Raw genomic sequence first — 22920 nt, forward strand, 5'->3', positions numbered from 1 at the left:
TTACTGGATCAGCGGACGAATTCAAAATCGCTATGTGGTCAAACAATATCGCGCGACGATCGGAGCGTACTTGCCACGTTATGTGACCTTGACAGCAAGCCGATTCCGAGCAGGAAAGAAAATTGCTTACCTTAACCGAGGCCAACTGAAAAATAAATGGCGCTGTACTAAGGCTTACAATATTTCTAGGGAAGTATAACGCACAGGAGAACCAGATTAATCAGAGGCTAATCCCTCAATGAGAAGTAGTGAGATAGAGAGAAGTCGATCTATTGAAGTTATAGATTGCCAAGGTTATCGCCCCCGGGAATTTTGAGAATGGCATGCTTTCAACACTATCAATGTGAGTTGTTCCCTCAAATGCTCATCCAGCATTAAACCCTTCGACACTTCATGCCATATTTTAATTGTTGCCTCACAGGCTCAAATCACCTGACCCTCGATGGACTACCAAAAGATGACTCTCAATTTTCTTGCAGTCCAGTTTCTCCACATCTTACCGTAATAGTACAAAGGAACTGCTGCAACCATCCAGGCGAAGAATAAGGCTGCCATGGTGCCAAAGACCTGCACAGGGAGTACTCAGCGCATGCCTCTCACAAGATCATCTTACTCATTATTGGCGATAGGGTACTGGGAGGGTACTGGGAGGGTATCCCATCTGCAAATCACTCACCTTCGCATATCCCACACTCTCTGTCCATGGAATGAAGCCGTAAGTGAAACCCCAGGCGATGGTGTTTTTCAGACCATTGACCAAAAGCAGTCCTTCGGCCGCAACGCCAAAGTATGAGTCCATGACGTATGTCATACCGATACTGGCGGCACAGTTGCAGGTATTCATGAGAGCGTAGCCGATGAACATCACTATCCAGTGTAGTGTATGTTCGGCACCGAAACCAAACATGAGGAGGCCCGTGGGAACAAGGATGGCTGGAACGACAAGCAGCACCAGACGAGACTCGGCGCTGAAGATACCACCATGCTGGCGGGCCCAGCGTCTTGCCCACTTGTCGGTCAGAGGTCCACCGACGTATGCACCAACCAGATTGCCAATTATTGCCGGAATATTGATCAGGCCGTTCAAACTGGGCGACCAGCTGTATGGCGGTGGTTGAAATATGAAGGACGTGACTGTATTGGCACTAATCTGCCAGGCAAGCACCAGCGAGTCTATGCCCAAAGGTTAGAAAGTACTGCATGCGAGACCAAAATCCAACATTACTTACATGTAACAGTCGCCCAGATAACCGCTGGATACACAATCATGAGGTAAGGTCGCATGAAGTGGCTGAAGAACGATTGTTCGCTAATCCCAGACCAAAGACTCAAAGTTCGAAGATAGGATTTTTTGGTTCCGGTAACCTCAGAGCCCTCATCAACAGCGGTAGGAGAGTTTTCGGTAGTGGAGACATTAACCTTCTCCAGATGTTGCTCTCGAGTATAATTCGCTGGTGTTTTCTCTGGAAGCACCTCGCCGACCTGCTGACCAGATGGCGCAACATTGCGTTCAAATCTCGTCTCCTCTACGAATAAGAAGATGGCCAGAAAGTTCAAACATGAAATAATGGCACACAGCCAACAAAACCATCGCCAACCAGCACGGTCGATCACGAAGCCGGAAATCAATGGCATCACAGAATTACCTCCGTAGAGGAAGATTATGTAGAGACCCATTTTGGATCCTCTTTCATGAAGGTAAAAGATGTCCTGTATTCCACGTAAGCATATAACATAGCCTGGTGATTTATCTTCCGCATGAGAGTCCTGCTTACGTTGATGATGGCGGCACCCAAAGCTTCAGTCGATGACCCACCAGCAGCGACAATGATTCGGCAAGCGAGAAGCAGCTGATAGCTTTTTGAGATTGCAGAGCCAACCATTCCGAGAAATGTTATCAGAGAGGCTATGACAAACACCGGACGTTTGCCCACATACTCAGCAGCCGGGACCCAGAAGAAATTCTAGCAATCTCTTGGTCAGCTTAGGCATCCTTGTAAACCGTCTGTATGAAGGCTAGGAGGGATAATACTGACTCCAAGTCCCGACACCAAAAGTGGCCAGAGAATGAGATTCATACTCTCATTCATTGGTTTGTCGAATTCGATGCCGAGCAGGTAAAGCGCAGGGGCAAAGCCACCCACATACCCCGTGATCATGAATGCAAATAGGCAGACATTCAAGAAGGCGAAGTGTTTCTTCCATGCCGGCCATCGCAGTGGATCATTGATGTCTTGAGATGGCTGTGGAATGAGAACCACGTCGGTGTCTCGAAGATGAAGGTTGTGAACATCTCCAACCCCAGCACCTACAACTGTGAGCATCAAGTATCTGCTGTCGCGGGACGTAACATACTATCAATTAACTGCACCAATTGGTCGCCCTGCCCCAGCTCCTCGAGTGTTCTGAACCGCATCTTTTGGCCCAGGTCTAAATGACTAGGTTACCTCGGTCATAGAGATGTTGCTTTGTAAGTTGTGGTCTGATTGTCAAAAACTTAAGATACTTTTCGTGTTCTGCGAGCACAGGGCAGCTGATCCTAATGTACTGCTGTAAACAGTGCTATGCGAAGCCATTTAGTCGCGACCTGATTGGCGAATACTGTGTGTCGCATGGAGGAAACAAGTCGGAAGGCTAGGCCTCAGCTCTGGGAAATGCTCCACATCCACGACTTCGTCTAGAACCGAAGAGAGCCTATTGGTGGTACTCCTACTGCCGTTCTCTTTTCCCAGAGTATACAATAGAGACTTCGTATCGTCCATTACATGGGGATTTTCAGATTAGTCTGAAAGCCACGGAGTAGTCTCTGGTACAGAGAAATGGTACTTAAGAGCAACCAATCGGAAACGAGATCTACTTCCAAATACTGTTGTCCGTTTGGCTAGGCTCCCCGAGGTAGTTAGATGTCTAATCTAGGTATCCAGATAGTGAAAGGACTGAATTCCAAAAAAAATAGGGGCGCATCAGTAGCTGGAACCGATATCGAAACTTGTAGAGCAGCTATCCACTCGGATACTCAATGGAAGAAAGAGCCACCGCCAACATCAAACATTTGGCCTGTGATGAACTCCGCTTCAGGGCTTGCAATGTACATAATCGCGTGGGCCACATCCCGCGCCAATCCGACTCGTTTCACACACTGCTCTTCAACAACTTTCTCAAAGAGCACCTTTTGATATTCCCCAGCCTGTGTGGTAGGTGTGGAAATTAGTGTGGGCGAGACAAAATTGGCTGTAATACCAGGACCGACTTCCGTAGCTGTCGCCCGAGTGAAGGCCGCCACTGCTCCTTTTGATGCGGCATATACAGCAAGTCCACGTACAGGTCTGACCATCGTCTGACTGGCGGTGTTGATTATTCTACCGTAATGCCTCCGTTGCATGTGTGGCAGGACTGCCTGGGTCAAGAAAAAGCAGCTTTCCATATTGACCTGGAATATTCGTCTGTACTCGGCAGTAGTGACATTCAGGAGAGGTTTAGCGGGGTATATGCCGGCGAGGTGGGCGAGGATATCGATTTTATTAAAGGTGCGGACAACTTCGTCGATAGTTTCACGCACTAAATCCTCGTTGGTGATATCACATATTCGATGTGCGACAGATGCTCCGTTCGATCGTAGAGTCTTTTCAGCCTGTTCGAGTTTTTCTTTGTTGATGTCTAGAAGAATAACAGTACACCCCTGCTCGGCGAATAGAGCTGAAACTACTTCGCCTATACCTTGTGCTGCACCAGTGATGACAGCGACTTGGCCACTGAATTTTCGGGGATCAATGATGATTTGCGGAGTATCTGATTCCATTTTTCAACACTTGCTCAAGTTCATGCCCAAGGAGAGTTGGACACCAATAGGTCTGATGAGCAGATATATAGCCAAGATTTAGCGAGTTGATGTGTCAGCGTTCGGTAACCTCAACCGGCGATGTTCCGAGGTCTCGTACCATCGCAAGACTCTTGATTGAAGTACTTTACCGTTTTCCGCTATTTGGTCTTACCACTGATGGGTGTATGAGCTACCTTCCACCACTCTGAATCATGACACGCACGAAACTCTAACATGATGTAACTTTCGGAAATTTTGATGAAAAAATGGCACTTTTACATCTTGCGCCATGATATGTAAATGAAGATAAATGACTGGCGACTTCACGTACGGGAAAGCAGTTGAGCGCGTCCTCTTTCTCTGGATCAATGGCGCGAATACTTCTTATCGTAGATTTTCAAACCTTTACCAGAGACATCACCACCAATCTGCAGTGCCAGAAATCTCGAATAGAAACGGGCGAATGTAACACCGCCACCGGTATACCAAATTCCGGGCAAACCGTGAGGCTTATACACTCCTCGAAGCTCACCCTCATTGTCAATCTCCCAATAGTCATCCAAACGCTCTCCCAGCTCTTGACCGATAAACTGAATAGCCTGGCCGCGGACATCATGGGAATATCCGGTGCAGAAGACAACCACGTCGGCATCAAGATGGCTTCCATCGCTGAAAACCAAACCTGTTTCGTCATATGCCGTCAAGGTGGCATCGCCTTTGACTTTGATCTATAAAAGAAAGACTGCGTCAGTAAAATGTGAGATTGCAGATAACTCGGCTTTCGAATGCTCACCAGGCCCGCTGATACTTTGGCAGAAGCACCAACATCCATGTAATGACCTCCAAGTCTGTCTGTAAGAAGCTTCCACAGATCCCCGTATCTTTCCACGCGGAAACCCGCTTTTTCCAACGAATCGAAACGCTCAGGCTCAGCATCCACAAGTGGTCTGCCTCCATGTAAGGCAGCCAAGCGGGTAACAACGAGCGGCAATGCCATAATCTGTCTATCTGCGTCTTCAATGTACGAGGTCTCATTGTAGATTGGGTCCGACCAAGCTTTGTAATGTTCGATGGGGAAAACGGATGTGCGACCACGCTGTATCATTGTCACCTCAGTGACTCCAGCATCTAGCATATCTTCGGCAACGTCGTGTGCGGTATTTGCGACTCCCACGATCACACAACGCTTCCCTGTCCACTCTGAGGAATTCTTGTAGGTGGCGGAGTGGATCACGGTACCATTAAACTTCTCCCTACCTGGCAATTGTGGCATCTTGGGGACTGTCCCACCGGCACCAATTGCGAACACGAAGTGGGGAGCTTTGATTGTCGTGGAACTCCCGTTCCTCGTGCATTCGATAGTCCATATGTTGCTTGTCTGGTCTAGAGAGGCAGATTGAAGGTAGCTTGATAACCAGACATTAATCTTGTGCTTGTTGACGTATTCTTGATACCCGCGTGCCAGTTCCTTTCCAGTTGGGAAGTAATCATAGCCTTCACCAAAAATTGTCCCGAGAGGCATATCACTGTAGTATTTAGAGGTATGAAATCTGGCAGAGTCGTATCTGGAGGTCCAGTTGTCACCAATTTTTTCATTCTTTTCAATAATGATGTAGCTGATCCCAATTGCCTTCAATCTGCCAGCAAGACAAAGTCCGGCAAACCCTGCCCCAACGATTATGCAATCGAAGTCGTTGCCTGTGGATCTGGGATTGGGGGCCCCTCTCTGAAGAACTTCTGGCGCGATTGAGTCTGGATTGGGTAGCCCTTCGATCTCTTCAAGAATGGTAGTCAAGAACCAGATCTTCCATCCAAACTCTGTGTCAGGGACAATTCCCATTTGGCCCGAGCATTTACTAGCAAGAACACCACTAGTAGCGAAGGAAAATCGAGCCTGGATCCAAGAATGACCATTACCCAAATTGACAACTTTCGAAGTGCCTCCGATCAAGCCAAAGCCCGAAGGATTGTGGGATTTTTCAAGATCAGTCCACGCTGAGCGAATGTCTTGGGGACCGTAAAAGGTTCGTGGAATTCCAGTGAGGGCGTATATGTCTCTCCAAATGCCACTTTGACAAAAAATATCGGCGTTAAAGTCTTCCAAATATTCCAGGCAATAGTTAATGGCAGCGACATGATTGACAGAGGGCGAGATCTTGTTCTCTGGCAGGGCTCCAGGTAATTTTTCTATCGGGAAGGCCGGGGTGCGATGAAATGGCTCTTTGATTGTGCCATCCTCATTGTAGGCTTCAGAAAACTCGGTGACTTGAGTCAACGGAATGAGCTTGTCGAGTTTACTGCTTTGATGTTTTGCAAATAAATAGTCAGGAGGAGGAAAGACCTCGGCATGAGGTGCCATGATGACGAATTGGGTCGAATTTACCAGATATTGTGTAATGGGGTCGGAGATAGCAGGAAGCCTTATGCTTTGATCGTTTCTATATAGATTGAACATCCGTCCCTATAAATAATAGTCTCAGATATTTGCCACGTCAATAAGCAGTCGGAAGTCCATTCCTTACCACCATTCCGTAAGATATCTCCCTCCGTGTACTGATTTGGAGGATATCATGATCCAATAGGGATTCAGAAACTAGCGGTTACTCCAATCGGAAAGCCAAAATATCTGGACTAAGATGAAAGAAGGTACTCGGTATGGAGATCTCTTTACAAGCACCACAACGTTCAATTATGTTCAGTGATCATCCGCATCTATGAATGTTGTTCAAGATAGGGACTGGACTACCGACATTCAATTTCTCATTCTGCTGCTTTACAATACTCGGCTCTATGGCGAACAACGACATCGTGGATTCACTTCCATGGATCAATGAGAAGTTGAACGTTGCCCTAGATAGTGTTGCATCTTTTAGATCTCTGTTACCGCCAAAAGGTTGGCCAAAGATCCGTACTCTTCCTAGCAGCACTGCAACCGAATGGTATGAGAACAGTAAAAACATCCCCCAAGTCAAAGATTTCCTCTACAGTCTAAGATTGGAAAATATTGAACCATGGAAGGGTTTCACGAGCGATGGTAAAGTGAACTTGGGCGTCCAAAATTACGAAGACGATGAAGGGGCCCCTATCTGCAAGATGACACAAGCCGCGTTGGACTTGATAAGCAAGATGTCCGAGTGCCAAAAATCTGCGACATTGTTCAACTCAGTAGAAGCTGACGAACTTCGAATGTGGTCGAATCCGGAGTTTTACGTCAATCCTGGTGGCCTGAGGCTCGATGAGTGCTCTGAGCAGATCCAAAGAGCTGTGCATACTCTCCTAAAGGTTTCTATGTCTCCAGCAGGGTACGACAAAGTTCAGGGATGTTGTCTCATCAATGGGTTTTTGGGAGACCTGATTGATGGGCAAAAGGTGCTGAATGCACACTCGTATAATTTTCGGCTCTTTGGTCGACCGGATCCAATTGAGCCATGGGCATTCACGTTTTTCGGTCATCATCTGTGTATTGCTGTTTTCATACAAGGCGGTAGAATGGTCATCGGACCGACTTTCATGGGGGCTGAGCCTGACTATATTGACGATGGACCCCATACTGGTCTCCGGCTATTCAACACCGAAGAGACTGTTTCTCTAAAGCTCATGCGCAGTCTCTCAGCTTCACAGAGGAGATTGGCTCTCATGTACCACAGTGTGTTGCCTACCGACCTGCCATCCGACCGATGGGCTCCACATGATGAGCGACATATTGGTGGAGCTAGACAAGATAATCGCGTTGTCCCGTATGGTGAGTTATCTGAATTTCATTCGCAATCGTGTGGTGGCTAACGAAACTCCTTGATTTCTAAAGAAGGATGTCCTGTCTCGATATTTGATGAGCCTCAGAAAATTGATATTATCAGGCTGTTCGAAGCATTCAATGAATATTATCCTGCACCTGTTCTTCAACACCGGAGGAAAGCTTTCATTTCACACTTTGACCAAACCTACTTTGCCTGGATTGGAGATTTTGAGAACGATGAGCCGTACTACTTCCGCATCCATTCGCCTGTGGCATTCATGGAATTCGATTTCCACTCCGGGGTGTTCTTGGTGAACCCAGCTCCTGCGAAGTGTCATATTCATACGATTAATCGTATCCCAAATGGGGGAGATTACGGTCGAGCGTTGCTTGACGCCTATAGGCGGAGACAAGCGAGATATTCCTGAAACAGTGAATTGTCAGACAATCTACTCTTGCCACAGATCGGTCAAGATGTTGGAAAATTAGGGGTGTACAATATATCAGTAACTACCACACCTGTGGTGTGGCAATCTATGTTGGCTGGCCCCGGTGACAGTAGACAAATGCATAGTGGCTTGACCACCCCTAAGATCCCAGTGGCCCACAAGCATTTCGTTCAATCGTTTCCTATCCTAGATACGATATCCAGCTGGGAGCAGATCTTAGTGCAACGCCCGAAGATCAGGCCAATATTTCGTGTGCATCCTCCATACTTTTCCACCCATCGTCTAACTCGAATTTCGATCAATTCTCCTGACTCAAAATCTCTACCAGCTTTGATTTCACATGTTCCACAGTGGCATCTGGACCAATTGCTACTTGCATACCATGAGGAACAGCATATGTTCGTATATTTGGTATGATATTCCGAGCAATCTGTTGAATCTGTTTGCTTTCATCTTCAGTCCACATCGAGGCGCAGAACTGAGATAATTAAGATCCGTAAGCTGAACAGATTTTGCACTGAATTATAATGTTACTTACCAATACATCTGGTTGGACCTGCTGAACGATGTCGTGGACATCTTCGATTCCTGCCATAAGTGACTCATGTTATCATTACCGCGACGGCTGTTTGCTATGGATACGGTCTTACGTTCTGCATTTGCTTCATGAGTGATAGTATACCTGTCTTTCACGTCGTTACACAATTTCGCTATCATTCTCTGAGCTCTTTCTGGTGCTGTGTTGACTGACACAAGCTTGTAAGGACCTGACGGTAGTTGAAGTTCTGTCATGATCTCAATGGTCTGCTCGCGCAATTTTGGTATGCGCTAAATCTCATGTGAATGATCAAAGGAGGCTGATTGCTGTAGTGTAGAGGTGAGTTTGATCACCATAGTAGAAATGGCAACGATTCATTATATACAGGAGGCGATATCAAAAAAGACATCGTCTGATTAATCTCACCTGGAAGATAGAAGAATTTGATTCTTGAACAATGCAATGTTTTGCACCTTGTGAAACTACCTAGCGAACTAGATAATCGTAAAAGCGGAAATCAGGTGCCGGATGTTTCTACATTCCGATTGGTTACCTCCGTGCTGATCTGGAGTTCCGATTGGTTCTAGTAGTATGAAGCGGGCTGGATATGGCTCAGGCTGCAAATTGGCTAGGGCATACTATTCAAGCTACTAAGTATGAAAGGGCCGATAAGGTGTCCCATGCTGGGTAATCTCGAGGGGTCATGAGTCTCGCTTATTACCTTTTCAAGCATTGTCTTGAAACATTTGAGAACTTTGATAATTGAGCTCCACCCAGCTCACGACCTACTCGAGGACGATTCCGCAATTCAAATCCAGCTGAGCCCCTTGTGGCTGCATAACCTGCAAGTATACCACATGGAGCTCATTGCATCCCTAGGGAACGACATTGCTGAAGTTCTTGTACCAACATTTCAAGCTTATACTGCACTTCTTCAAACTCCGGAAAGAAGAGCAGCAACACATCGTGTCAAGAGGGAAACATTCTCTTACGGTTCTCACGAAAGACAAAAGCTCGACTTGTATACATCTCCTCTCAATTTAGAGCCTATCTCGCAGAAATGCCGACCGGTTTTGCTTTTCACCTACGGTGGAGCGTTCGCAAATGGCGACAGGATTCTTGATGCGATAGAAGAAGGATTAGTATATGCCAACGTTGGCGCTTTCTTTGCGGCTCAGGCTGGCTTTGACACTATCATTCTAGATTATCGTCTTCTCAAACACGGGGCAAAGTATCCATCAGGAGGAGAAGACTTCGGGCTGGGATTCGACTGGGTTCAGGGCAGATATCAAAATGGGGGACCGCGGGAAATATATGTCATAGCGAATTCTGCAGGTGCAGTCCATTTCAGCACCTGGCTTTTCTCACCAGAATTCGCTACTCAGAGAAAAAAGCTATTAAGTACCTCAAGTATTGTGCGGCTAACCAAAGCGGTTTTTCTGGGTTGTCCTTTTCGACTGGACTATCACGGGGGAATGAAGTCAATGCTGCAGGGGTACTATGGCTCTGAAGAAGAAACCAAGAAGGCTGAACCCACACAGCTGATGCTGACAGCAAGTCGGGACAAGTCGTCCCAGGATATGATCATCATGCCAGCCATTTTGACTGTAGTTGCAGAGCTGGATCCGAGATTCATAATTGAGCCTGGGCAAGAGTTCTCCGAATTTTGGAGAGAATGTGGTGGTAGAGGCGACTACTTGGTCTTGGAAGGACACAACCATATCAGTCCTCCGCTATCTTTAGGGACGGGTATACCAAGAGAGGAGCAGTGGGGTTACCAGGTTATTTCATGGTTTGAGAACAGGAATTGAAAGACTGTACTAGATTTGTTGTTCGTCTGCCACGATACCACTTTTATGGTGTGTAATCCTCTTTCACATTGCCTTATGCAGACAATCTTTACATCAGAGCGCCTAAGGAAACATCCTCCCCGTGTATAAGGCTTTGGTGCCGAAATGATTGATCAGAACCTCGACCTCGGTACATGAGGGCTTGGGGAACTGAGAACTAACCACAGCTTTGGGAACGATTTAACCACTGTCAGAGCCCTTTGACGTTTCGCTAATCAGAATTGGGATGCTGGGGACCCTCGTTCTTGTGATGGATGTACCCCGCCTTCCTGCCGAGCTTTAACTAATGACGTCCAAGGAAGTAACTCAGGCCAGCTCCGTTTCCAATCTCTTCAGTCAACCCCCAAGGGATCTTCAATGGCAGAGATTTACAACCTTCAGCATCTGCCCACAAGCCAGTACTCCAGAGTCACGGCTAAGAGAAAGAGAGGTCCACGAGCGACAATTGCATGTGAATCATGCCGAAGATTGAAGGCAAAGGTGTGTGATTGCGTAGTTCTTAGCAGAACCAAACACCAAGCTAAGGCCAATCTGGCAGTGTGATCAGAACACACCGTGTGTTGTTTGTACGAGTGAGTCGCAATTATTCTTCCTAGACTCAACTGTCGTAAAGTTTCGCTCACCTTCAAGGCAATTCTCTTGAATGCGTACGGCGCAAAAAGATAAGAGCGAGTAGCCACGAAGGATCAAACGAGTAAGGAACCTCCGCGAGCTCTGCCCTACGATTATGTTGATGGTGACTTGCAATAGCAGCAGCCACCTGCGGAATTTTGACGCTCTTGTTCGAGGTTCCAAAAATGATCAAGCCACAGTGTCTGAAGTTACGACAAAGGGAGACCCCAATGTTCGCACATTGACTCAGCAAGCGAGTACCATCGCATCGCTGTCCAAGACTCAAACGCTTTTCGAACATCAACCTCTGAATGCTAGCGGGCCAGAAACGGGCCATCTCGTATATCCTGTTAGCAATTTGGCAAAAGATCCTGTACTTGAACAGGAGCCAGAAACAAGTCCTAGAGGATTCGGCGAAGTCAATAATCGCACTCAAGGAAAAGAGTTTTATGGCCCTGCTGCCACACTAGCCTTCCTACTAGAGCTACGGCGATGCGCGAGAGTCTACCAACAATTGAGAGGGTTGCCCTACAGTGAGATAATACTCTCGACAAACGAAAATTCGGCCGAACCCGCCTCATCAATTGTGAACTTCTTACACGGAGATGATGAGATTTTAGCAGGTAAGATTTCTTGCCTCTTTGCTAAGAAAAATTGGTGCAGAAGGAAAAATTTTGGTTGATTGATTTGAATGGCAAGATATCACCGAACCCATCCAAGAAGACAGCTTCAACCCAGTTGGAACGAATGTCAGTCTCAGCACGGTATCGACACCACCCGTGGTTGATCTCCCATCGAACCAGGAGGTTGAGAAAGAATGTATCAATCTGTATTTTGCTAATTTGCATTTGATCTACTTTTTCCTCGATAGGACTTCATTCGAAAAGCGGTGCCAGGAAGAGATGTGGTCTTTCACGGATGCTTTCACTCCAGGGAAACACAAATCACGTCGCCAACGATCCAGATTTCCTGCTTTATACAACGCCGTGGTAGCTGTTGGTGCGCTGACTGCAGAGGATGATACTTTAGTAAACAAGTGCCACGGAGAAGTACAAGCATTTCTAAAAAGTTCCTCTCGTCAAGATGGCCAATCATTAGGATATCAGCCACTTGCACTGGCTTCTATCTACTTCGCAAAAGCGAAGGTGCTCCTGGGCGACATGTTTGAGTCATGCTGCTTGGAAGGACAGCAGACTCTATTCCTCATGTCCATCTTCTGCCAGTATGCACTAAGACCACACGGCTGCTATATGTACAGTGGCATGTCTGCGAGGACCGCATTGGCCATTGGCAGCGCTAATGAACCAGATCTGAAGAAGAATCCATTGGAGGCTGTTCGTACCTGGTGGTGCATGTACTATCACGAAATTGAAGTCTGCTGTTCACTAGGGAGGGAAACACTTCTGAGAGAGCCATCTTATTATCCTGTCTTCATGGCCAAGTTCGGCGAAAGGATGCCTCCGAATTTCGGACGAGATGACGACTATGTCTTGTTTTTCGCACGGGCTATGACGGAGCTGGCACAAATCTTGAAACGTACCTCAGAAGACATATACCATAATCCCACCTCCAAACCCATTGATCAAAAGTCTCGAGATGCGCTCACGTTAGATCAGATGCTCCTTCATTGGAAACAGCAGTTGGCTCCGATATTTGATCTGGAGAATACCTCCTTGACCGAGAAGGAGCTCATCACCAAAAGAAAGGTGGTTCTGAAACTCCGTGAGTCGACAGTCTTCCCCCTCCTAATCAGATGTGTCTAACGTTCGATAACAATAGGTTTCTACAGTGCCAGAATATTAATTCACCGAACATTCCTGATTACCGCTGCATACTCCAAGGCGTCCAGCAGTCTCTCCGCCAATGTTGATATCTGCCTGTTGGCTGCCCGTGAGACTATTCGCCTACTTTACGACACCTTCATGAATCGACCCTTTTTTCGAACATGGTGGTACAACACCACCTATGCATTCAATGCCATCACAATCATCCTTTACGTACTAGTCTCTCCTCTGCAACCTGAGAATAGCGAGGACTTATTGGGCGATGTGGAGAAGACCTTGAAAATCTTCCATGCCATGTCTGGAATTGCCGTTGCGCGCCGCTGCGCAGAGCTTACCGAGGAGATATTCGCAATTGCAAAGATATCCATTCAAGGCCAGCGGCAAAACCAGCGGAATCATCAAGCGAATTATCAGATGGATGCGACTAGCAAGGACGGATTGGACCTGCTCAGCGGAATCGAAAGTGCCCTGGCCTCTCCCAAGATGCCCTCTGAAGATCCAGGCGAGGCTTCAAGTACCACAAGAATCAACGACAACGAGCGACAGGGATTTGATGTGATGGACGACGCCTTTTTCTCCAATATCATGGATGTCAACTTTCTCGACAACTTTGACGCAAACTTATCAGCCATGAATTTTGATGGGTCACCGTTTGAGACACTGGGTTTTGAGTGGAACCCATCACTGAAATGATAGGAGAAGACTATAATGTAAAGTAGGCTGAAATATGATGAAGCTAAAATGTGTAGCGCACGATGAGCTTGGACACCAAGAATTAATGTCTTCCATAGGTATTTCACGCATTATAAATTATGCGAATCAATAGAATAGTTGAATAGATGTAGGATGTCGGACAAGCTTTGTGCGAAACAAACAATAATGTCTCTAGTTCAGCTGGGCTCTGCATCCGTCCTGCAATGCTATCCAATCGGAACTTTTGAATCTGACCCTGATGCCCCTCTTGGACTCAAAAAGCGTCTTGTCCCACAGGCTGTACCCAGGTGCTTACCCGCAAGCCACTATATTTGAAGCTCAGGTTCATCTCCTTCAAGCCTCCGAAGAAAGCTGACAAATTCCACAACGCGCCCTAGTAGCATGACCTGAGCAAGAACAGCGACTGAAAGACAATGACCAAGACGGCGATCGTGACCGGCGCATGCTCAGGTATAGGGCTATCATTGGTACGACGACTACTCCATGATTTTGACTCAGGCGAACATCAACAGTGGAGAGTGGTGCTTGCAGACATCAACGTCGATTCCTACAAGGCGGTCAAAAGCACTCTCCCCCACCTGACCCGTGGAGAACCACGACATTTGTTCGTGAGAACGGATGTTACTAACTGGAACAACTTGGTCGACTTATTTCGTACGTCATTCGAGTGGCCTGGTGATGGGCAGGGGAGGATTGACTTCGTGGCCTGTAACGCTGGGATTGATGATCATGCGCTGAAGAACGGGTTACTGGATGATGATGATGGAGGAGGCGGCGAAGCAGTGCCCACACAGCCTGACCTCAAGGTTCTGCAAGTCGATCTACATTCTATCTTCTATGCAACGAAGCTGCTTGTCCACTTCACACGGAAATCGAGGAAGATGACGAGTTTGCATGATGATTGGAAACCACGGCTCGTGGTAACAGCGTCGATGGCAGCACAGTATCCGTTTTTCTTGATCCCGCAGTACACGGCTGCAAAGCATGGATGCCTGGGGCTAGTCAGAGCACTGGCGCCGGCTTTGTTGAAACACGAAGGCATCTCCTTGAACTGCGTGATGCCTGGCACCGTCGATACGGGACTCATCCCGCCACCTGTCATGGCACAGTGGCCAACACAGCACCTGACACCTCTAGATACGGTCATGAGAGCGTTCATGGAATTGATTGGAGACTGGGAGCGGGCTGAGCTGAGTAGAGGTGTCGAGAGCGATGTACCTGACCGTGAATTGAAAAACGGCTGTGCCGTCGAATGTTCGTCAAACTGGCTGTGGTACAGAGATCCTGTGCCGTTCAAGGATGAGAGTATGAGATTCGTCGCTGACCAGAGTCGGGAGGAAGGCATTTTAGGACAGTTCGCCTCCACCCTCAGAGGATAGCTTCTCTCATTCTTACTACGCTCCTAATACTAACTTGAAGTACTACAAATGGTGTATTTTCTATCTTCCATTTCGCCATCTGGGGCTGTTGTTGGCTAAGTTCACGGATTTTTCTCCTTTCTATAATGTTTCTAAATAGTTCCGTACTAAGGTCCAGGATTTAAGATTCTCGCGAGGTTGATTATCGCTATTTTAAGAATGACGAGAGCGAGAATGAGCCTAAAATGGTGCGCAACATGAATAATAGCAGCGAAACTGTGCTTGACTTCGTGATTAGTGGGGTCTGTACATACTCATTTTTGCCCAACACGAATAGGGTGCCGTTGGAAGAAATTGCCCTGTGATTTGGTGATGTGGGTGAAGCTGCTGATTTTGAGAGGCCATGTTGGCATTGGAGACATAGCAAGAGACCAAAAGTCAGATGAGTATACCGTGAAAGAGAATGAGCATGGAGGCAGTCACACTAGAGTAAGGGGTTTTAAAAACAAGGTGAGACCAGTGCAGTTGTAGAAGGACTAAACGAATGTTCTCAGAATGCACAGTACTTGGTTGTAATGTATAAGTATCTTGCAGAGCAACTCTGGTTCGTGAACCCATGAGATCGTGGTCTCAAGGAACCTTGTTTTTCCGAATCTTGTCTTCCCGAGCCTTCTCTGCCCGGACTTTATCGTTCCGAACCTCCTCCTCATGGATAGAATCCTCCAACTCCTCATCCGCAACCCACTCATCCACCTCTTGCATCCGCATCCGATACATGCCAATCACATTCTTCACAGCCCTTAAGAGAAGCGAAACGACCAGACAAAGCACAATGCTCACACAAAGCGCCGATAATGCCATCGCTTGCTGGAGCCCTATCAATTCCACTAACATGGCCCATGTTTGAGTCACAAAATGTCTCAACGAGCCCTTCTTGCCGTACTGATCGAAATTGATTTGATATATGTATTCATAGTGAGGATAATCGGGGATGTCGGCACAGAGCCAGGACCAGATGTGGCATGTTTTCAGATCCTGTGGCGCTTTGTAATTGTCCCCACCCTTCGTGTTTTGCCAAAACCAGCGGCTATCGGCTTTGATGTCGCTGATTCTGAGGGGAATGGTGGAATAGAGAGTGTTTGGTGGGTGCGCAGAGAGGTCTTCGAGCCAGACCCATATTTGCTGTTGCGCGTCGGAGGAAAGAGGTGTGCTGTAGCCGGGGAAGGAGGAGAAGCTGGCGCGCAGGATGTCGATTTGCAGACGTGGGTTGTATTTCGGGTTCCAGATGGAGGTTCCTGAGGTTGGGTCTGGCGTTGAGATGTAATAGTCCAAATCCATCACCGGGGCGGTTGAGAAGTTGGTGCAGACTCGGTTTGCGAAACAAGTCGCGCTTTCCGGTGTCTGATGGACGCGGAGAGGGGTGGGGATGTGTGGGTGAGTGCGGGGCAAGATGGGCTCATCGTTCAACAGAAGGGTAAGGTTGTCGGCGGTGAGTGTGAAGTTAAAGATAAAGGCACCAGGATAGTGCGTTGCAATCCGGTCTCTTTGGTTCCCTTCTCTCACACTTCGGATTAGTATCACTTCAATATGAAAGTCGGAGACTAGATTCTTGAGGCGTCTTACTATGCCGATGCATAGGACTAAAACGTGTTAATGGCTGCGGAATAGACCTACAGAAGTGTAGATCAGGAGTCGGGAGATGGATGAGCACGCTCCTTCCTGCCTGGACCCATTTCACGGTTCCACTCGCGTAGTCTGCTTCTTCTTGGGCATTAACGTGGGAGAGCAGATTAATGCCGAGCCACAACAAATGAGTGATTGTCACCATGGCGACATGAGAAGAGGAGGTCGAGTTTACTCTACTAGTAGTTAGACGGAGACATGTTGACTCATCTGAACCAAAGTGACTGAACTGGACTGGCTGAACTGAACTGAACTGATGTCGGCGTTGTTGACATCTATATGTATTGGTGTTTTCGAGATAGGGGGCCGCTATACCCGTTACGGTTCCCGCGTCGAAGTGGACATTACGCCACACACTCGACACTCTACACCAGGTGTTTGACCAGGCATAAGAATTGGTCGCCGAACAGCATAGCGAGCGTGGTTGATAGAGGGACATGCTTCAGCTTGTGTGGCACAAGGCAGGTTGTTTGTATATGCATGACGGGAAATATTTTGTTGCTGCGTGCAAGATCATATAGGAGCACTTGTGGTTCATCACAATGACATTGTTGTTGGTTCAAGCTAAACTAAATGGTCCATAGCTTGCTTCGCTTGGTTAGCAGTCTTAGATTACGGAGATAAACGCCCTGTTGCGGTGAGGGGCAGCAATAGCACGATCTGTACCTCCAAGTTCCTGGGGTCAGACTGATGTTACGTAACACAACCATACTGCTTTGTCGGCGACCAGAGTCGGGAGGAAGGCATTTTGGGACATTTCGCCATGAAATCAGGGATAAAGGCTGATGGAGTTGCAACATTAAGCATATCAGTGGTAATACTAAATAAAACACTCTGGCTGATCTCTCTACTCAAGACATCGTGGGCATGACATCCTGTAGCATATTCTAAACATCAAGTCGTTACTCTACATTCAAAGATATCATGACTCTCCGTACCAGCTGCGAAACTCAACTACATAGTATCTTTCGATTCCTGTGGCACGTAAGAGCTGGGATCTGACGTCAATGAGGGGATTGTGGCCCTCAGCTGGCATGCTATGTGTTGGCTGCGGCCCGGGAATGGCGGAAGGAGTCGCCTAAGGATAGCCAGGGGTCGGCATATGGAGTTGTTCAAATTTCCAGTCAGTTGATTTCATTCCTACTTAAAGGTCTTGGGACAAGAGGTCTCTCCAACTACAAGCTAGCTCAATCGATGGAGCAGAATGTATTCCTAAAGCATGGATACGCACATGTTGCAAGAGTCTGAACTATTGGTGCTTAACTCAGACCAGAATAGGGGCAGCAGCCTTGTCCTTTGGGACCAATTCACGCCAAGGTTTGGGCGCGACAGTCTTCCATTCCTATCATCCCTCTTCTCCCCGTCAGTCGTTTCACCATGCTCACTGTACAGGTTGACTCAGCAACAGTGCCGTTGCCAACTGTTTACTCCACATCCGACAAACATGGGAAAAACGACATTACTAGAATCTACTAGTAATTATACACCTAAGCAACCGCGCGTCCCTGCCACCATTGCTATCTAGTCAGAAGCCCGTGTTAAAATGCTTTCTCAGAGCTGAGAAGTCTCGAGCGGTATTATGTTTGGTGGGCCCCTGTATCACACCTTTCCGAAAAGACCTTGTGGTGTTGTAACCTTGGTGACCAGTCCTATGAGACCACCAACAAAGCACATAACGCCACTGAATATGGATACTTCAAGGAATCCTCCATATTTTTGAACAAGTGCACCGTTGATGGGTGGACCAATCAAGACTGCGACACTTGCGACGGCAAACCCCATTCCCATGTATGTGCCGACCTCTCGGGCATCTTCCACACATAAACTCATAGCAGCCGCAGCACCAGAGATAAGGGTTCCGCTCCAGAATCCGAACACCACAGCATATACCACTAAACCAGCAGTACTCGTTGCTGCGGTCCAGCACATTATGATGGTCCCAGTCACGATGCCGCCAAGGCCAAAGACATTTAGTCGGCCGAACTTGTCTGCAAAAAGACCTGGGAGGATGCGGCCAAATGTGGAGGCACCATTGAGAATAGCGAGCAGATAAGACGCAAGTGTTGGGTCGATGCCTTTTTGGATTGCGTAGACTGCCAGATAGAAGATCGGGGTGAAAAAGCCGGTGAACATAAAGAAACAGGAGCAAAGCAAGAGGTTGTAAGTCGGCTTCTTGAAAGCTGCTGCGATGTAGAAATTTGTTTTTCTTGGTGGTAGCCTGGCTTGAATGACAATGCATGCGAATATCAACCCGGGCAGTGTCAAAAAGCCAATGATGCGGACCGACCAACCAAATCCCAGATTGGAGTCGTTTAGCATCTTGGACAAGGCAATTGGGAACACCACACCGCCGATGGACGAACCAGAGACAGCCAGGCCCAGCGCAGCAGCTCTCTTTTTGTCAAAGTATTGTAAGACCGCCGCCATGGATGGAATGAGTAGCATTCCAGTGACAATGCCTCCCAGAACACCTTGTGCGAGCATGAATTGCCAGTACGTTTCACAAAGACTTGTCATCATGATGGAGAATACTAGGAGCACTGCGGCCGGTCGGATGATCTAAGCCATCATTAGCTGATGTTCTGAGATCAAGATTTGTGAAAAAGGCTTACCGTTGCACCATATCGATCAAACAGAGGACCTGAGATAGCACCAAGTATGAACTGGAGGAATGCGGAAATAGATCCAATCCATGCCACATCATCGGGTGATTGTCCCTTGAGCTGATGGCTTAGATAATATTCCTGGAACACTCCCACAGAGTTTGAGTAACCAAGAGACGAGAAGCTAATAAAACCCGCTCCCGCAGCAACGAGCCATGCACGCGAACCGCCTTCTGGTGCTTCTTCAGAGAGCGGGGGCTTGTCTTCGATGCCAATGGGAGTGATGGCTGGTATCGGAATATCTTCTGTACGTAGAGATGATTCTGGTCGTGCTTGCAGAGAAGCCATTCTGAAATTGAGTGATGGTGAAGGAGACTGGTTGATCGAAAGCCGCGTGCGATTTTGGGACAGTGAAGCTAACAAGCAAGCTACTTCGTTGTGAGAATGCCCTTAATGCTTCTGCAAGCACTTTCAGAAAATTTACTGAGGACCACTGATGCAAGCAGCAGCGGTATTGTTGCTTTTAATATCCCTGGACATACGGAGATAATCCCACGCAGTTCATCTAGCCCGAAACTGCCTCCCGCAAAGAAGGCAATCGCAACCAGGGTTCCATGTCCTTCGGAGCATGTGCCTGTAGGCGATCGGATAGTCCATAGTACTTGGAAGTCCAACTTCCATTCACTTGATAATTTCTGCGACCGAAACGAAGACTCAGGGGAATGACCGCTATTGATTCGGAAATCGAATATCATCGCCGCCTACTTTTCTAGCCGCGCTATTCACAGCGAATAGTGGCGCAACCCAGAGGGTGCCAGGCTCCACGGGAGGCCTCACTTAGTGCAGGGCACTATGGCCGGCCGAATTTGTGGCGGCGGAAGTAATGCTCACCAGTATTCCCCGGCGGCGAACTGCAGATATTAGAGACACGAAGCGCAGTATTCCTCCTCGTCTTCATCTTCACCTCGTCTTTTTCATCAGGCTTTCTGACAGTCATGAGGTGATTACTTCAACAAGCGGCGAAGCAGAACCTGAAAGCGCTGCACCGACGGACACCGCAATTATGCAGCGCACCGAATAGTGGCCACGATGGTAGACCCGGAACGCCGCCGCCGAAGGCCAGCTGTGTATTGAACCTCCCACCTGATCTGCCAGAATGATATGCTAACCCACAGAAGATCTTGCACACTATGCAGGCAGCGCAAGATTCGTTGCAACAGAGAGATTCCATGTAGCAACTGCGTTCGGACAAAGAAAGAGCCATGTACCTATAGCACTGACAGTCATTTCACGTCTCGTCCGCCACGCAAAACAACTGAACAACTAAGGAGGTCTAGCCATGCCCAAGGCGGCCATTCGATAACGAACAGTATGTTTCAACAGTCCGGTACCGCCAGCCCATCGGTAGTCGCCTCCAGCCGCCATCCGTGCTCGCCCATTGCGCGTTCCCTGCTGGCCGGTTTCCCCAATGACTCTCCCACTTCGGACTATGTGCCTATACACAATGTTGAAGCCACACACAGGGCAGCCACGCAGCTCGAGGAGGCTAGAAATTCGGCCGCAAGTGGGCTCACAAATTCTTCTGGTCGATGCCTAGGGTTGTTTAGCACGAAAACTGTTTCATATCTCGCGAATTCTCACACAGTACATGAAAGTCGCTTGTTTGGCTCATCTCAAGTACTCAGTCGGGGCATGATGCACAAGAGCAGACTCTTCGGGCACAGCCACTGGAGCAGCGGTATCGCAGACATGGTCAGTATTTGTTTCTTTTGCTCATTAATAAACTCCCAATGTTTACCTCAATCCTATGGAGATTTCTGGAGAACTCATCGTCGCTCCAGCCTTATTGAGCCACGGGCGAGTTACATCGGTTGCTAGCGGCTTCCACATCGAGGCGTAGTCGCCCTGATACTGGTGGTCGAACATCTTCCTTCTTCAAGGCGCTATCAAAATACTTCTGACGGTCGTCGGTGTCGACTTTCCAAACATTTCAACTGACGAGAATCTTCTAGGCGTACGATATTATGGAGATGATTGAACAGCAAGACCGGACTGAATCCTCGAAGCTAATGGAGGGCCTCGAAAGATGTAAGTCTCTAGGAAGAATGGTCAAACGGCAGCGCACACCGCAGTGGCCCACATTGGCTGTCTCTCATCTTCCCTCAAAAGATATCTCCGACACGCTCGTTAGCTGCTACCTGCGGACTATCGAAACTGTCTACCGGGTGTTACATGTGCCGACTTTTAGAAGGGATTATGAAGCAATCTGGACGCCTGGAAGCAAGCCAGACACATCTTTCATGATTCAACTGAAGCTAGTACTAGCAATAGGGGCGACATTGTACGATGAAAAGTTCTCCATGCGATCGAAGGCCCTTCAGTGGGTATATGAGGCTCAAACTTGGGTCGCCGAACCCGAGTTTAAAGCTCAGCTTAGCCTACAATATCTCCAAACGAGGATCCTACTCTTGCTCGCTCGAGAGACAACAAGTGTAGGGGAGGACTTCACCTGGATCTCTGCCGGTGCGCTTGTCAGGGCTGCAGTCTACATGGGTCTTCATCGAGATCCAGTGCACCTACCAAAAAGAACATTGTTTGGCGCAGAGATGCGACGCAGATTATGGAACACCATCTTGGAGCTGAGTTTGCACTCGAGCCTGGTTTCTGGAGGTCCACCACTCATGTCTCTCGACATGTTTGACTCCGAGCCACCTAGGAACTTTGATGACGAACAGTTGCTAACGGAGAATCCTGTTTCAAAGCCAGAGGATGAGTTTTCTCACACAACAATCGCAAGGGCTTTTCGAAGGACATGGGAGATACGTCTCAGAATTGCCGAGTATCTGAATGACCTGGCTTCCCATGGGACCTATGATGAGGCACTTCAGCTTGATCACGATTTCAGAGCTTTGTACAAAGAACTTTCCCGTACCATCCAACGGGCAAACTTTAAGGGTGAGCGTTCACCTGCCTACTTCGCAATCAACTACGTGGACTTTGCCATGCGTCGATGGCTCATGTCGGTCCATGTTCCATTTCTTGGTCCAACCTTTTACGCAACCACATATGCATTCTCTCATAAAGTGGTGATTGACGCCTCACTTAAACTTTGGAAAACAACCAATCTGGGTGAGGCCTTGGCGACTTCGCAAGCTGAGGATGGCGAGATTACACAGGCTCGGAGGGATCTCACGAGGCTAGCTACCTCTGGAAATGGCTATTTGCGAACTTGCACCTTCCAAGCAAGCTTCCTACTTGCCGGAGAGCTTTTGAATCAACTACGGGAGGACGAAGGGCTTGGGCCTCTGACATTAAGGCCAGATCTACTTGCTGTGTTGAACGAGTCGAAAGACTGGTCCTTGAAATGTCTGGAGGCAGGAGAGACTAATGTCAAAGGCTACCTACTCAACTGCTTACTAGCCTCTTATGTAGAAGGGCTTACACAAGGTCTAGACAAGCCAGAGCTCTCTGAGTTGTTGTTCAAGACAGCAGAGGAGGCCGAGGTGAAATGCTTGACCATCCTCGAGCTAGCAGCCTTGCAGAACCAGACTAGACCGGACAATCCAACACTGTCGTCACCAGACTCGCTGGCAGATCCGATGGGCGAGTGGGATTATATGGTACGTCAAATGATAAACGCGAGTGCTTTTGGCTTGTTAGTGGCTGACTCCAAACAGATTTCGGACGACCAATTCAATTTTACTAACGATTCGATGAATTGGCTGTTCAATGACGAACCCTCCTTGCCAATTTTCTGAGGCATGAGATGTTAT

At 47.9% G+C, this 22920-nt stretch overlaps 11 protein-coding genes across 11 annotated transcripts; 5 read left to right on the top strand and 6 right to left on the bottom strand.

Moving 5' to 3' along the window:
* Positions 1-616: 616 nt before the first annotated feature.
* Positions 617-2416, bottom strand: LTR84_008787 (uncharacterized protein; the record flags this gene model as incomplete). The annotated part of the gene is made up of 5 exons (XM_064852331.1): positions 617-1173; positions 1230-1710; positions 1776-1964; positions 2037-2308; positions 2356-2416. The coding sequence occupies 5 exons, from the start codon at positions 2414-2416 to the stop codon at positions 617-619; spliced, it is 1560 nt and encodes a 519-aa protein (XP_064701605.1).
* A 600-nt stretch (positions 2417-3016) lies between these two features.
* LTR84_008788 (uncharacterized protein) lies at positions 3017-3799 on the bottom strand (the record flags this gene model as incomplete). The annotated part of the gene is made up of 1 exon (XM_064852332.1): positions 3017-3799. One exon carries the CDS (start codon positions 3797-3799, stop codon positions 3017-3019), a length of 783 nt encoding a protein of 260 aa, XP_064701606.1.
* Positions 3800-4185: 386 nt separating this feature from the next.
* On the bottom strand, positions 4186-6179 carry LTR84_008789 (uncharacterized protein; the record flags this gene model as incomplete). The annotated part of the gene is made up of 2 exons (XM_064852333.1): positions 4186-4548; positions 4614-6179. 2 exons carry the CDS (start codon positions 6177-6179, stop codon positions 4186-4188), a joined length of 1929 nt encoding a protein of 642 aa, XP_064701607.1.
* A 431-nt stretch (positions 6180-6610) lies between these two features.
* Positions 6611-7984, top strand: LTR84_008790 (uncharacterized protein; the record flags this gene model as incomplete). Its single annotated transcript, XM_064852334.1, has 2 exons — positions 6611-7562; positions 7626-7984. 2 exons carry the CDS (start codon positions 6611-6613, stop codon positions 7982-7984), a joined length of 1311 nt encoding a protein of 436 aa, XP_064701608.1.
* Positions 7985-8303: 319 nt separating this feature from the next.
* Positions 8304-8600, bottom strand: LTR84_008791 (uncharacterized protein; the record flags this gene model as incomplete). Its single annotated transcript, XM_064852335.1, has 2 exons — positions 8304-8483; positions 8544-8600. The coding sequence occupies 2 exons, from the start codon at positions 8598-8600 to the stop codon at positions 8304-8306; spliced, it is 237 nt and encodes a 78-aa protein (XP_064701609.1).
* An 800-nt stretch (positions 8601-9400) lies between these two features.
* LTR84_008792 (uncharacterized protein) lies at positions 9401-10354 on the top strand (the record flags this gene model as incomplete). The annotated part of the gene is made up of 1 exon (XM_064852336.1): positions 9401-10354. The coding sequence occupies one exon, from the start codon at positions 9401-9403 to the stop codon at positions 10352-10354; it is 954 nt and encodes a 317-aa protein (XP_064701610.1).
* A 766-nt stretch (positions 10355-11120) lies between these two features.
* Positions 11121-13482, top strand: LTR84_008793 (uncharacterized protein; the record flags this gene model as incomplete). Its single annotated transcript, XM_064852337.1, has 3 exons — positions 11121-11628; positions 11705-12727; positions 12785-13482. The coding sequence occupies 3 exons, from the start codon at positions 11121-11123 to the stop codon at positions 13480-13482; spliced, it is 2229 nt and encodes a 742-aa protein (XP_064701611.1).
* A 434-nt stretch (positions 13483-13916) lies between these two features.
* LTR84_008794 (uncharacterized protein) lies at positions 13917-14882 on the top strand (the record flags this gene model as incomplete). Its single annotated transcript, XM_064852338.1, has 1 exon — positions 13917-14882. The coding sequence occupies one exon, from the start codon at positions 13917-13919 to the stop codon at positions 14880-14882; it is 966 nt and encodes a 321-aa protein (XP_064701612.1).
* A 609-nt stretch (positions 14883-15491) lies between these two features.
* On the bottom strand, positions 15492-16689 carry LTR84_008795 (uncharacterized protein; the record flags this gene model as incomplete). Its single annotated transcript, XM_064852339.1, has 2 exons — positions 15492-16501; positions 16536-16689. 2 exons carry the CDS (start codon positions 16687-16689, stop codon positions 15492-15494), a joined length of 1164 nt encoding a protein of 387 aa, XP_064701613.1.
* Positions 16690-18143: 1454 nt separating this feature from the next.
* Positions 18144-19495, bottom strand: LTR84_008796 (uncharacterized protein; the record flags this gene model as incomplete). Its single annotated transcript, XM_064852340.1, has 2 exons — positions 18144-19103; positions 19157-19495. 2 exons carry the CDS (start codon positions 19493-19495, stop codon positions 18144-18146), a joined length of 1299 nt encoding a protein of 432 aa, XP_064701614.1.
* Positions 19496-21171: 1676 nt separating this feature from the next.
* Positions 21172-22905, top strand: LTR84_008797 (uncharacterized protein; the record flags this gene model as incomplete). Its single annotated transcript, XM_064852341.1, has 2 exons — positions 21172-22767; positions 22825-22905. 2 exons carry the CDS (start codon positions 21172-21174, stop codon positions 22903-22905), a joined length of 1677 nt encoding a protein of 558 aa, XP_064701615.1.
* Positions 22906-22920: the final 15 nt, after the last annotated feature.

Source organism: Exophiala bonariae (assembly GCF_035927105.1).
Source record: "Exophiala bonariae strain CCFEE 5792 chromosome Unknown scaffold_33, whole genome shotgun sequence".
Classification (NCBI taxonomy): domain Eukaryota; kingdom Fungi; phylum Ascomycota; class Eurotiomycetes; order Chaetothyriales; family Herpotrichiellaceae; genus Exophiala; species Exophiala bonariae.